This window comes from Pempheris klunzingeri, chromosome 16 (assembly GCF_042242105.1).
Source record: "Pempheris klunzingeri isolate RE-2024b chromosome 16, fPemKlu1.hap1, whole genome shotgun sequence".
Lineage (NCBI taxonomy): Eukaryota > Metazoa > Chordata > Actinopteri > Acropomatiformes > Pempheridae > Pempheris > Pempheris klunzingeri.
The window spans coordinates 23694128-23706565 of NC_092027.1; the positions used below are offsets into that span (position 1 = coordinate 23694128).

General features: G+C 43.1%; 3 protein-coding genes across 3 annotated transcripts; 1 reads left to right on the forward strand and 2 right to left on the reverse strand.

Annotated features, from left to right (window-relative positions):
- Positions 1 to 1047: 1047 nt before the first annotated feature.
- Positions 1048 to 2011, reverse strand: mrpl36 (mitochondrial ribosomal protein L36). Its single transcript, XM_070846894.1, has 2 exons — positions 1901 to 2011; positions 1048 to 1509 (listed from the first exon to the last, which is right to left on the reverse strand). The coding sequence occupies exon 2, from the start codon at positions 1496 to 1498 to the stop codon at positions 1136 to 1138; it is 363 nt and encodes a 120-aa protein (XP_070702995.1). The 5' UTR covers positions 1499 to 1509; positions 1901 to 2011; the 3' UTR covers positions 1048 to 1135.
- Positions 2012 to 2312: 301 nt separating this feature from the next.
- On the forward strand, positions 2313 to 4202 carry ndufs6 (NADH:ubiquinone oxidoreductase subunit S6). Its single transcript, XM_070846756.1, has 4 exons — positions 2313 to 2463; positions 2775 to 2828; positions 3285 to 3407; positions 4057 to 4202. Exons 1-4 carry the CDS (start codon positions 2320 to 2322, stop codon positions 4123 to 4125), a joined length of 390 nt encoding a protein of 129 aa, XP_070702857.1. The 5' UTR covers positions 2313 to 2319; the 3' UTR covers positions 4126 to 4202.
- A 5410-nt stretch (positions 4203 to 9612) lies between these two features.
- Positions 9613 to 12438, reverse strand: irx4b (iroquois homeobox 4b). The gene is given in 6 exon segments (XM_070845987.1): positions 9613 to 10283; positions 10377 to 10530; positions 10768 to 10924; positions 11356 to 11468; positions 11770 to 11958; positions 12394 to 12438. Coding segments are annotated over 6 exon segments (1329 nt in total).

Here is a 12438-nt window from a genome sequence, read left to right on the forward strand (position 1 = left end):
CCATTAATTTCTGCAGTGCCTTTTATTTCTAGATGACAACGACTGCCCATTTAATAAACAGACTTTGTTGTGTCTCAAAGCTCCAGATGGCCGATCTACATTGTAGCACGCAGCTGACTGGTTTGAAAATTAGGATGAAATAAGAGCAAAAGGGCACATATGCAGGTGTTCAGTTGTTTCTGGGTCCTTCATCCGTACATTTTAACCTTTAAGAGAACTATTCAAGCAGGGTGGCAGTGGTAGGCTCAGTGTTTGTTGCCAAACACCTATAAAACCAGTCGAGTTTCCATGGCTTTTATAGGACGAAGAGCAAGTTTCTGACAAGGCCTCAAAAGCATGTAAGCCTGATAACTTTCAACACAAGATTCTGGAGAGGTTTTGAGAGTCAACATTGTAAAGTGGCTGATAGAGACTGGTGGGAACCACAGGGTGATGGAGACAACTTACTATGTGAAGCCTGACAGTGTTAGAGTGGACTCAAGCCTGTATTCACATAGACTTTGGCTCCCTCCTGTGGACGAACGATGGAAAGGACTCTGACATAAAACCAGGTAATTAATGTGTGTGATAGCATATTTATTCCAAGCTAACATATTTGATCCAATGGATGTAAAATAAAAAAAAAACAATTACTGAAATAATTTAGGACCTTATATGCATAATATTTTGGCTATCATCAGATGACTACTGTGTAATGTGTTGGAATGTATAAAAAAATAAGATATAATAAGAATAAGATATAGTTAATGCCTAATAAGTGAACACTGCAGTCACCAACTAATAAAAGCTTTTTTCCCCCATTTTAAGTGTTACATTTATGATTACGCCTGTAATTTACACTATGTTTTCAAAGCATTATTGACCAGTATTGTATTTATTTACTACGAGAAAGGGATTATAATGATTTTGGGTGCTGATTTTAATTTAAACTACCCTCAAGAACCATGTTTACCTTATGAACTGTTGTGGAAGATTAAGTGATGGTTGAAAAAAAATGCCATAATATCATTGATTGGTGTTCAGAGGGAAACAGAAGAGGTGCGAACATCCTTCAGCCAAACAATTTATTTTTGCAGCACAGTTCTTGTAAATATCCACAGCTTCAACACAATCTTCTCCATATCCCTCCAACACTTTAGCCCTGCCTCTGCTTGTGTCTCGGATTTGTCTTGCAGAACACAAACATGTGGCCTCTCCGTCGAACAAAGAAGCAGTCCTTGCAGCGCCTCTTCAGGGCCGTCTTGGTTTTCATCCCCGCAGAGGGCTGGCTGCAGGCAAGATGCTGACACTGTCCCAGCAGAGATGGTGCACAGTGAGCAGAGGGGCCACGGGAGGGGGGCAGGACGGAGCTGATCCTGGCCGATGGCAGGAGCAGCGTGCGAGGAGCTGTGGTGATGGTGCGGAGACACATGGAGGACAAAGTCAGATTCAACTGGCTCAGCTGGGCCACTTGGCGAGTGAGGGAGGTAGCCAGGTGTTTCCAGATGAGGGGCGCCATGGTAACAGAGCCTGCAGAGGGGGGCAGAGACAGACAGCTCATATGCAATTACAGCTGCAAAATGTAGATAACACAATTTTGTGGTGAATATCATGTTGTGAGGCGACTTAAGTGTTAAGAATAGAATAGAGTAGGATAGAATAAAGTGCCTTTATTGTCGTTATACAATGTACAACGAAATAGGAGAGCTACTCCCTATTTCAGTTAATTATGGAGTCTAGCATGGGTCCGTTTTACGTGCTAAAGCTGCTAACCTTACACATCTGCTACTGTAGGACAGCTGCAACATGCTCAGGAAACGAGTGGCACAGTTGACCTACTCGCGCATAAACCAAAGATTAAAACGGCTGAAGCATTAGTTCCCCACGTGACACAGTTGGAGTATAAAATAAAAGTACAAACCTTTCAGAAATACCTTATAGGTTCAAAATAGGGAATGTATCCCTGAATTTTGCGTTTTAGTCGCCACAACACGACCGCGACACTGATCTTGCCTGTCAGGATGCAACTGCTTCCGGTTTGTGGAGAACGATTGGAGACGATACTGCCCTCTGTTTTGCCTCTCAGGCAACTTCCCTCTCTGGCTGTGGACAAATTATGCCTTCTTCGGCTTTGCCAAGGCCTAACACTAAAATTACTGAAGTCTAACTTATTATTTTTCAAACATATACATACATTTAGGGGAGGGTTACTGGAAAGGTTGTTGGGGTTGGTGCATAATATGGAAGTACTAAAAACCTGACAGGCAAAACTCGGGTAAGGAACATCCTCAAGTCCAGATTTCTCTGTGAGGCATCTTGGGTAATCAGGCTGTTGTAAACATGGCGGCCGCAGTGGGTAGACTGCTGTCCTTCAGTAAGAATGCTAAGGTGTTTGTCTCACCTTTGAGGCTGTCTGCTGTACCTGTTCACCGCTACAGCGTGGAGGTCTCCAGCACCGGCGAGGCCATTACTCACACCGGCCAGGTACGTTAACAGTCCGCCTCCGTGATTGTCCCGCACCGGTGCTACTTAACGTTAGCTAACTTTAGCTTAGCCCTGAGTCCGTGTAGCTAGTGGGTCCCCTGTGTCCTTTATCGGACAGCCCCACTATGACTACACAGTTTCCTTTTAACATGTGAAGTTCGGCCATTGTTTGTCGTGTCAACAGATGCACAGGACGGTTGGTAAATGTGCTCTTTGTCCCAGTCAGCAAAACATAGTGGCCAAATACGGATCCTCAAGTCAGTAAGACAATGTGCCGCTCCCCAATTCACAATGTCATGTTTTCATCTCAGGTGTATGACGAAAAGGATCCCAGGAGAGCCAGATTCGTCGGCAGACAGAAAGAGGTAAGAACTAACAAACAAAAAGGCATTTCAGAGTTCAGATGGCTGTTGGTTTAAATGTAACAACCCTGAGCAAATGCAGTTTTGGTGTTGGAGGTATAACAACACTGAGACTGTCAGTGCGCGCCTGCTATTAATCCTCCCATTTAAACTTCAGTACTGTGACAAACAAATGTTTAAATCTTGTCAAACATCTGCATCTTATACCAAAAAAACCAGTACACATGGCCACAAATATTATACTAAAACAGCCACAGAGTTTAAAAATCACTCGCTATATAAGAAAACCCCTTTCAAAAGCAGATCTATGCTGCACAATGAGTGAGTGGTTCACACATCAAAACATCACAACAATCTTGCTGTGTCAGATGTTTCAGACCTTGTGTCTCTTGACTGTTTCCAGTATAAACCTTATTGTATTGAGCCGACAATGGCAGAAATCATATTGTTCGTGTCAAGGTGAATAAGAACTTTGCCATCAACTTGGTGGCAGAGGAGCCAGTGTCCGGCATTGAGGCCAGAGTGGTGTCCTGTGATGGAGGTGGAGGAGCCCTGGGCCATCCCAAAGTCTACATCAACCTGGTAAGAGCCTGCACACGGTTTTCTGATTAAATCATATGAAGAGGTCCGTTTGTCCGTTCTGATAAAAACCTGATGGGTCCAGCCAGTGCTTCTGTGTCATGGTAGCTATTTACCATTTGTTTACTAGCAGCCAACGCTGTGGTTACTGTGAATTAGATTAAAGTGTTCGTGTTGCTTGATGTGGCACATGTTCCTTAGGCTTACTTGCCTTTGAGGTTGAGCCATCTTTGTCAGAGGAAATGTCAAATGTATGAACCCCTCGATCAAAGCAGTGTTATTCACAGTCACAGTATTCAGAGACAGAAAATGCCAATATAACTTGGTTTCTAGTCTGTGTAACTTTTAAGAAAATGTGGTACTGCAAAAGACGGACAATACTGAGGTTACTTTAGTGAATTTAAATGTATCATCATCACACGGATAATGTGAGTGCATATATAGAATAAAGGGCGAAAGGGGGGGCAGAAATGTTCTGCCTTTAATAGTCAACTTGTATTATTTAAGTTATGAGAACACGGATTGTGGCCTCAGGGTAACAAGATCATATTTTCTATATCTGTAATATTCCTATGAGCACATGAACAGCATGATTATGTTATGGTTGCTACTCCCAGACACTAATTCTGTAACTCTGTCTTTGTTTCTGCAGGATAAAGACACAAAAGTGGGCACATGTGGCTACTGTGGATTACAGTTCAAGCAGAAGCATCATCACTGAAACGTGTCATCTGTCTTTGCTTCTCTGTGTAAATTGCCATATTGGTTAATAAATTATATGTCCGTCTGTCTCTCTAAGACTGCATTCTTCTTATTGAAGCCTATTGAAACCAAGGTGCAGGCACATCTGCAGTCTATAACTACATAGCGCTAAAGTGTGCAGTTCATCCACAACTAAGGGAACATGTGCAAACGTTTGTTTGCTCGTGTTGTGTAACTCTGGGCCACTGTCATGTAGTGTGGACAGCAGGATGCAGTTTCCCTTGGTGACCAGCAGGGGTCAGCAGAGCCCCACAGATGTGGTTGCCGCTGACATTACAAAGACCGGTTTTGTTTTCTGTTGCACGCGTCAGAGCTATTTGGCTTTTGAAAGGATTGGTGTGCAATATACCTTTAATTGATCTGAACTTTAATGAGATGGCCGACGCACTGCACCTTAAAAACATCATCTGCTCCGTTGTTATCTGTGTAAAGGGGATTTATTTCTATCCCACATCACAGAACACACAAATGACTGACTGCTTGTGATTGCAGTGCTTTGAACTTTCATGAAAAAGCAGGCAGCTCGTCTCTACTGTTTGCCGTTAGGAGCGCTGAGAGAACCTTAGCATTCCTTGTGCATCGGCCCCACACAATCTGCGCTGTAGAGTTTCGCTCTGCCAAGCCTGGAAGACATCAGGAGGGAGCCAGTCTGATAAGACACAGTAGTGCGGAACAATACATGTTTGAAGAAGATCATATATATATTTCATCAGGCTTATTCTCCATAGACCTCTGCATGCCAAATTGGCCTGCGCTTGGCTCAGGCTCCAGACAGCACTAGCCTGTTCTGTCCCCAGTGATGCAGCCAGTGGAACTGCATTTTCCACACCATAGAGCTCAGGTTGGGAAGAGTAGTCAGGCTGATATAATTGGCCCTGGTGACTCCTGGAAGTGAGGCTTATGCTGTAGTTAACCTCATCTATAGTCAGACCACTTTGGATGATTGAAGGGGAGAGAGGTGCATTGTTAAAATGAGGCAGGCGAGCCGGGTCAGTGTCAGAGAGCTGACTGGTTGGTCTTGCGGTTGGTAAGTCTGAGTGGTTCAGAGATGGTGGCTGGTTGAGTTGGAGGCATCGCCAGGGGCAAAATCTTCAGATGAAACTGAGCATATGAATTGTTCTGAATTAAACAGCGCTGTGTTTTTGTGCTAGATTTAACTGCGTTGTTTAATTATTCACTGCTCTTAAACGCATCAGCCATTACAACAGAGGATTCTTTAACATCATATATGTCAAGTAACTCCAGACTATAAAGGTGGATTCAACCAATTTGCAGACGGACTCATTCATGGGTTCAAACTCAAACTGTCAAATCACCAGAGGGGTATATGGCTACATCCGCTTTTCCACTTTCTCTCTGCATAATATTTGATAATAACTGCAGATGTACCTCTGAAGCATAATGTGACCTGCACTGTTGGGTCAGACCATTCAGACAAAAATAAGCTCAAATGAGACTGTAATAATATTGAAAATCTCCTCACTACTGAGCCTCACAATAGATAATGGAGTTAAATGCCATTGAATTCTTCACCACAGCGCCCCTCCACAACAATCACTCACTCCACACAAAACATCCTCCTTGTCGCTGTAATTGCCCTATTAAAATATTTCTCCTTGAAGATGTGTCATATTACAGACCCTCAGGCTCATTATGGAGCTCCCTGCAGCCAATTATCTGAACCTCCATGTCTGGGAACCACTGTGACCAAAAGGAGCTCATAGGCAGATCTGGGAGCAGCCCGTCCTCCTCAAATCCAAACCTACTGTATGAGAGGCAAAACAGAAAACTGACCTTTGGTCATTGTCTCGGGGCGACTCCACTCAGCTCCACTTTAGAGTCAGGTGACAGAGCTTCTGACCTTTACCATGGAAATAATGACTTGTTCTTGTGCCAGGAGCTCAGAGGGTTACCGCAGGGAGCGAGACACCTCTGGCGACATGTGACAGTTTTTGGAGGAGAGAGTTTGCACTCAGCACTTTGATAGCCTCGGAAACCAAAGTGTGTGTGACAAGACGCAAGAGACTTAGAACTGTGCGTACATGTATGCCGGTGTGTGTGTGTGTGTGTGTGTGTGTGTGTGTGTGTGTGTTTGAGGGTGCGACAGAGAGACAGACAGTGTTGAAAGGATATAGGTGTCAGACGGAAAGTGCAGAGAGGGGTAATTTGAAGTTGTCAATACTTCCTGTGCAGACATTCCATTGGAAATTTTAAAAGTAGAAGTGATTGAGTAATAAGGTCACAGGGAATAGAATGAACAGGCCGAGCTACTCATTTAAGATTCATGGGCTAGTGTGGGAAAAAAGAGGGGTGTCAATGATCCCCATGTCAGTTTTCACAGAAGACATTAAAGGCCAAATAACTCCTGCTGATGTGAGTCTGACAAGTAAACAGTGGGTCTTACTTTCCCCAACCTGTACAACCACACAAGGCTTGATCACATGATATGGACCGGGGAGCAGGCCTTCCTGTCTGACCAGACTGGCTGTGGAGACGCTCACTTGTGTGTGTCCAGAGCAGCTGAGGTGAGGTGATCCGATTGATGGAAGAAGGGCGGGAGGAGAGAAGGGAAAAATGGTGGACGGGGAACGACAGATGAGATGTGTTGGTTAGGGAAGGAAGAGAAGCAGAAGAGAAGATGGGTGATGGCTGAAGGATGGGGGTTGGGGGGGGATCAGCGGAGGAAGATGGAGAGTGTGAAAAAGGAAGGGAAGAGAGACGATGGTGGGTAGATGTCACAAGACAAAATGTGAATTAGCAGCCAAAAATCTGTCATGTTCCTGTTTGATAGTATTTTGCATCATATTTCTAACTTCTTTGTTAAATTTTCACTCCACCATTTTTATGCATAACGCCTGTGCTCAGAGGAATTATTTGGAAAACTTTGTGGTGTCATTTGGTAATTTAACAGAAAAAAGAAGGGTTTTTTGAAGTTATGGTCGACTGCTTTGATTTTAAAATTCCCATTTAAAACATTAGACCCCTTTGAATCAAAGCTAGATCAGATTTAATGCTCGTCACTAAACTGCAGTGTTGATGTGTATTTTTGCAGTTTTCCCAGAGCTCTGCACCCGTAACATACTTGTCTGAAACACCGAGGGGTGAGAACATGTATAACCTTTAATCTCTTAACCTCACTCACCACCCTTATCTGACTGTCATTCTATCTCCGTCGTGACACCACCAACTCCTCTTTTGAAGTCAAATCCACCTCAAGATTTTTTTTAAAAAAGGAAACAAAATTGTATAATTTCAAGTACATTAAACTTGGATAGAAAAAGAGGGAAGAAAATTTGAGCAAAAATATAAAAAATACATTTGCAGCCAACCACAATGAGATCGTGTCCGACAGCGAGTGGAAGAAAGAAAAGTTTACAGAAATAAGAAGTCAGATGTCATTATTTATCATCTTAAATCTTACTTATTTATGAGGCAGAAACAGAATGAAATTCTCGGTTGAATTCATCCTGAATTATTTAATCTGAAATGGTTAATTCCATACAAAGCCCAGGCAGATCCCTCCTCTGTTCTGATAAATACTTTATCACTCTTCCTAAATCGAAAACAGGAGGAGGAGAAAGATGGGGGTGAAAAAACATAATTTCTCTTCCACTGTTTCCGCTGTTGTTTTTTTCTTTTTTCGCCTTGCTTTGTTTTAGAAAGTGTTGGCTTAAATGTTCTCAGGTCTAAATTTGGGACATTTGAAGCTTATGTAAATGCATTTTTCATTAAACATTTATGCTTAATGATGCCAGCCTTATTTCTCTGTTTATTTCAATGATGTTTCTTATTATTGGTTGTATGGAAAAGTCACCGAAGTGGATAAAGATGTGACACTTACTTAAAATTACTTGAGAGGTTCTTTAGAGCAGTTTGCGCGTGGTGGATTCTCTTGCAGTCCCAGGTTGACAAAGTCAAAAGCCGCCTAATGAAAAGGGACGCATCGCTGATTGCAGCTATATCTAGAGCCGAGGTGGAAGTGGCATCGATTTAACAATTTAGCAGCACCCTCCTCTGTGTGTTTCCATTAGTCACGGCTGAATACCACCCACTTCCCCTCTTTCACTCCCTCAAAACACACACACGCACACAAACACTCACACACATACATATCCAAAGCTGCGGAGGTGTATTCCACCATTCCTGAACACAATCATCATATAAACTGATAGCAGCAGCACTAGCTAATGTAAGGGCACACTCGGAGAACTTTGCCATGCTACGGAATACACATTTTATTTTTGTGACTCAGTGCATGTGCAGGCTATAGTGCAAGTGTACAATATTGTATATTTCTCATGTGTGTGTGAACCGTACAACCTTTCTGCAGGAACATATGTGTGGTGACACTTTGCTCAAAGACATTTGGTCATTCATGGGACCCATAAGAGCTGGAAGAGAGCCTATCCAAATGCCACAAAATAGAATCATACATTGTTAATTGACCGTTCGCTAAGCCTGCTTCAATCATAGCTTTGCAACTGTAACTTAGCACAAACTTCACCACAGGTTGACAAGGAGGCTTTTTTTTTTTTTTTAGAACTTTTCCGAAACCACGACCACCAAAAAAGGGAAATAGATAAAACTGTGTATTTGTTTGCTCTAACGTAAGCTGCAATCATTTGCATGTCCGGCTAACTAGCTTACTGCCTACAGTAAAGCCGTAGAGCAGTAGAGCCAAGGAACACATCATTAGCAACGGTTAACTACTATCATTTTTGGTGTTACAATGCAACTTTGCATGACTAACACATCCACTGTGTAGCATTTTGCCATTGTGTAGAAGTCAGTCCTTTGGGGCAGTTTACACTCCACCAATCCAAGCCAACGCTACCTTAGACAGTGTTACGTTTGCCAGATGCTTTGGTCAGTCCTCACCATAAAAGCCTGTATGACCTCTACATCGATCAACTGGTGAGGATATGCTGACTTTTTGCCTGAGACATGAAGCTTTTATTTCCGTATCATGTATGTGGCCAACGACTGCATATTTAAGAACCCATTTATCCAGTAGATCCCATAAGATCCCATTTTCAAGGTTTAGCTGGAAACATTAAAAAAGTCAGACAAATTCATGGAACTGATATCAGCTTAATTTCCAAGATAGCGAGTGTCAATCAAATCTGCCACCAACAGTTTTAATTTCAAAATTGACAGTTGTTGGCTAGAAATGAGACGCCTGCTTTTGTCTACCTGTAACTGAAATCATGGACTCATTGTTTGAGGAATTGCTCAATTATTTGAGTGAGATAGATAGATAGATAGATAGATAGATAGATAGATAGATAGATAGATAGATAGATAGATAGAAATACTTTATTGATCCCCGGGGGGAAATTCTGGAAATATACTTGCCGCCATTATCATAGTAAACTTCTTTATGTGCTGTGTGAGAAAGAGAACTTAAGAGGCGTTGTAACTAAGGCAGGTGACGCTTATCGAACGGTCAATTGATCATGCCACAACAACAAAATATAGACTTTTTTTGTTTCAAGTCCAGCAGTCTTTGAAATATTCCGTTTTTGATGTGTTGGTTGGTCTACAAAGATGATGCAGGCCTGACAAGTTCAAAGGACTGTGGGGGCGTCCTGCTGTCTATCACGGCATCATTTAAGCCCTTCCACACCTCTGCTGGTTTGAGCTGTTGGTAAGGAGGACCGTGGAAAACTCCGTCCACCCATTCTCTGAGTGTGGCGACTGGTGATTCCTGTTGCCTGTCTGCCTTGGTAAGAGCCATGTTTGATGGGTAACCAGGAGAGGAGGACCCGGTCGACGACAGCATACAGGGAGGGTATTCTGGCTGCAAGCCGGCATCCAATGACACAGCAGTGTGAGCGATGGACCAGATTTTCGGCTTGGGATCCGTACCTTGAAGGTCTGGAGTAGGATAAAAGGCGTTGTTTTGCTGTTGGACCGGCGTGAGTTTGGGGCAGTCTGGGGACAATCTCTCCTTTCCGTGCAGTGGGGCTGGGTTGTGTGCATGATGCCCATGTGGGACGTCTGTGTTTGCCTCATTGTCCTCAGAAAGAAACCGTGACTTCGGTTCGCAGTCAGAACCATCTGACTCCAGCAGGTCGAAGTCCTCAAGGTCACTCTGCAGGTCTGTAGACTGTTGATCTGCAGTAATGAGTGGTACAGAGAGCATTAAGTCTGCTCATGCTAATCAAACTTTAAGCAATGTGCTGACAGACTGATTTAGGCCCTGCTTACCAGGGAGGTCTTTGTCATTTTTAAGAGGCTTCTCAGCTTCGTCACTGTCGTCATCACAGCCCCGGTCATCAGAGCTTTTACAAGCCCGCGGTGACCACGTCACTTTGTTCTCCTTCTTCAGCCTCCGCCGTGCGTTGGCAAACCAAGTAGACACCTGAGGCAGGGAAGGAATGAAGGTCAGAAAGGAACATAAAACCGTACAAATAGGAGAAGGGAGGACATTATACAGGAGTGAAGAGAAGACGAGGGAGTGAAGGTGTCAAAGAGAAGAAAGGAAAGAATGGAAAAAGGGTGTGAAGATGTGAAATGAAAGTAAAGCAAACACAAAGATGGACAAGTCATTGAGGGGGAAAAAAGCCATCCAGAGTACCCTTTAATCTATAATACCCACCTGTGTGAGGGTCATCCTGGTGATGATAGCAAGCATTATCTTCTCTCCCTTGGTGGGGTAGGGGTTCTTCTGGTGTTCCTGCAGCCAAGCCTTCAGGGTGCTGGTGGTCTCTCGGGTGGCATTTTTACGACGGGAAGCGCTGTCAGAGCAGGAATACCTGAGCCAAATGGTGACAGTGGAAGTGATATTTAACTCCATCGTACCAGGCATAAGTGAATGATATTGGCTATAAAGAGAGGCCTCCCTCATTTATGAGTAACCATTGACTTTAAGCCACATCTTAATGATGTCTTAGGAGAGAGATCATACCATAAAGTGCAAAAAAAAAAAAGCACACACATATAAGCTTGAACTAGTTCCAGACACTAAATCCCAAAAAGGATATTATAGTTAGAGTGTAATACTTGTGTAAAGATGCCAAGGCATGAAAGAATATGAGGTCACTACAAACTTGCTACAGACACAGCAGAAATATTTTCTAATGGTGGAGTCAGCAGTCCTGAGTGGAAGATGTCTGATGTTAACATATTACACGTTTGAGTTGAGAAACTATGGTTTAATTTAAGGGCAATAAAAGAACACACTTACCCATATCTGTCATAGGGATACTGTCCAAATGTGTATTCATAGGGATAGTAGGCAGGAGTCTGAGATGTCCCCACATGCATGGATGCACTGCTGTCCTTGGAATCTAGTGGCCCCTGCAAATATTTCCGGATAACTGTTATAAATATATTTTTAATCAGAGTCCTGAAAAGCTTCCAATATGTTTTCTCAAGGATGCACTCTGACACAAAAGAATAAAATGACCTTGCTTGCTTTCTTCTCATAAAAGTATAATATTCACATTTTTCTAGAAAATATGTTGTGGTCACTAGTTCATTTCCAACCTTTCCTCTCTCACGTGTCTTCCAAAACTAATGGCTATGTGCGCAATTACGCATTTTGAAATAAAGACAAAATTAAAGACACGATGAGCTGTAAGTGAAATGAGACACTCACTCTGGCATAAAGAGCGGTGGCGTCGCTGGTGCAGGTGTTGTAGTACCCTTGGCTCTTTGGATAAGGGCCGCTGTAGACTCCAATGCCGGCGCCAGGGGTGAGCTGGTGGCCCGGGGAGCGCAGCACCGGGTGTGACGGAGGCGTTCCCGGCTCCAGACAAGCAGCCAGAGAGCTAGAGGTCATCAGAAACTTTGGCAGGAAAAATGTAAAAAAAAAAATTAATCTTATTTGTCCCACTATTTTATCTGTGAGAAAGAAACTGAAAGGTGTTTTTCACACACCAGAAAACCAGACAAGAAAAATAGTGAATCAAGTAGTTTAAACTGTGAGTATATAGTAGAAGTCTAGCTCCTCGAGTCCTGTTTTCTTCTGTGGTTCTTTTATTCCCATGGTTTCTTCATATAAGTGGAAAGTGTTGCTCTGGCTTCAGTTATTTCTAGAGTGAAATTTGAAAATACCCAAAGAGCAAACCCTGCCGTGCTACTCGCTGATTTTGTCACATTTTCAGAGGAAAACAAATGACTTGTCCCTGGATATTTTGACAGCAGAGCAGTACATCATCTATCACCTACAGTAACTTTAAGGATAAAAAGAAAACATGCTGAAAAAAACCCCTGAGTGTACCTGCGGTGTGGTGGAGTAGGAGTATCCCAGCGGAGAGTAAGCCAT

Bases quoted from the DNA above. Each gene is read 5' to 3' on its own strand.
- mrpl36 (XM_070846894.1), bottom strand. From the start codon at position 1,498: ATGGCGCCCCTCATCTGGAAACACCTGGCTACCTCCCTCACTCGCCAA.
- ndufs6 (XM_070846756.1), top strand. From the start codon at position 2,320: ATGGCGGCCGCAGTGGGTAGACTGCTGTCCTTCAGTAAGAATGCTAAG. The intron at 2,829-3,284 runs GTAAGAACTAAC...GTTCGTGTCAAG, and splicing joins TCGTCGGCAGACAGAAAGAG to GTGAATAAGAACTTTGCCAT. The intron at 3,408-4,056 runs GTAAGAGCCTGC...TTGTTTCTGCAG, and splicing joins CCAAAGTCTACATCAACCTG to GATAAAGACACAAAAGTGGG.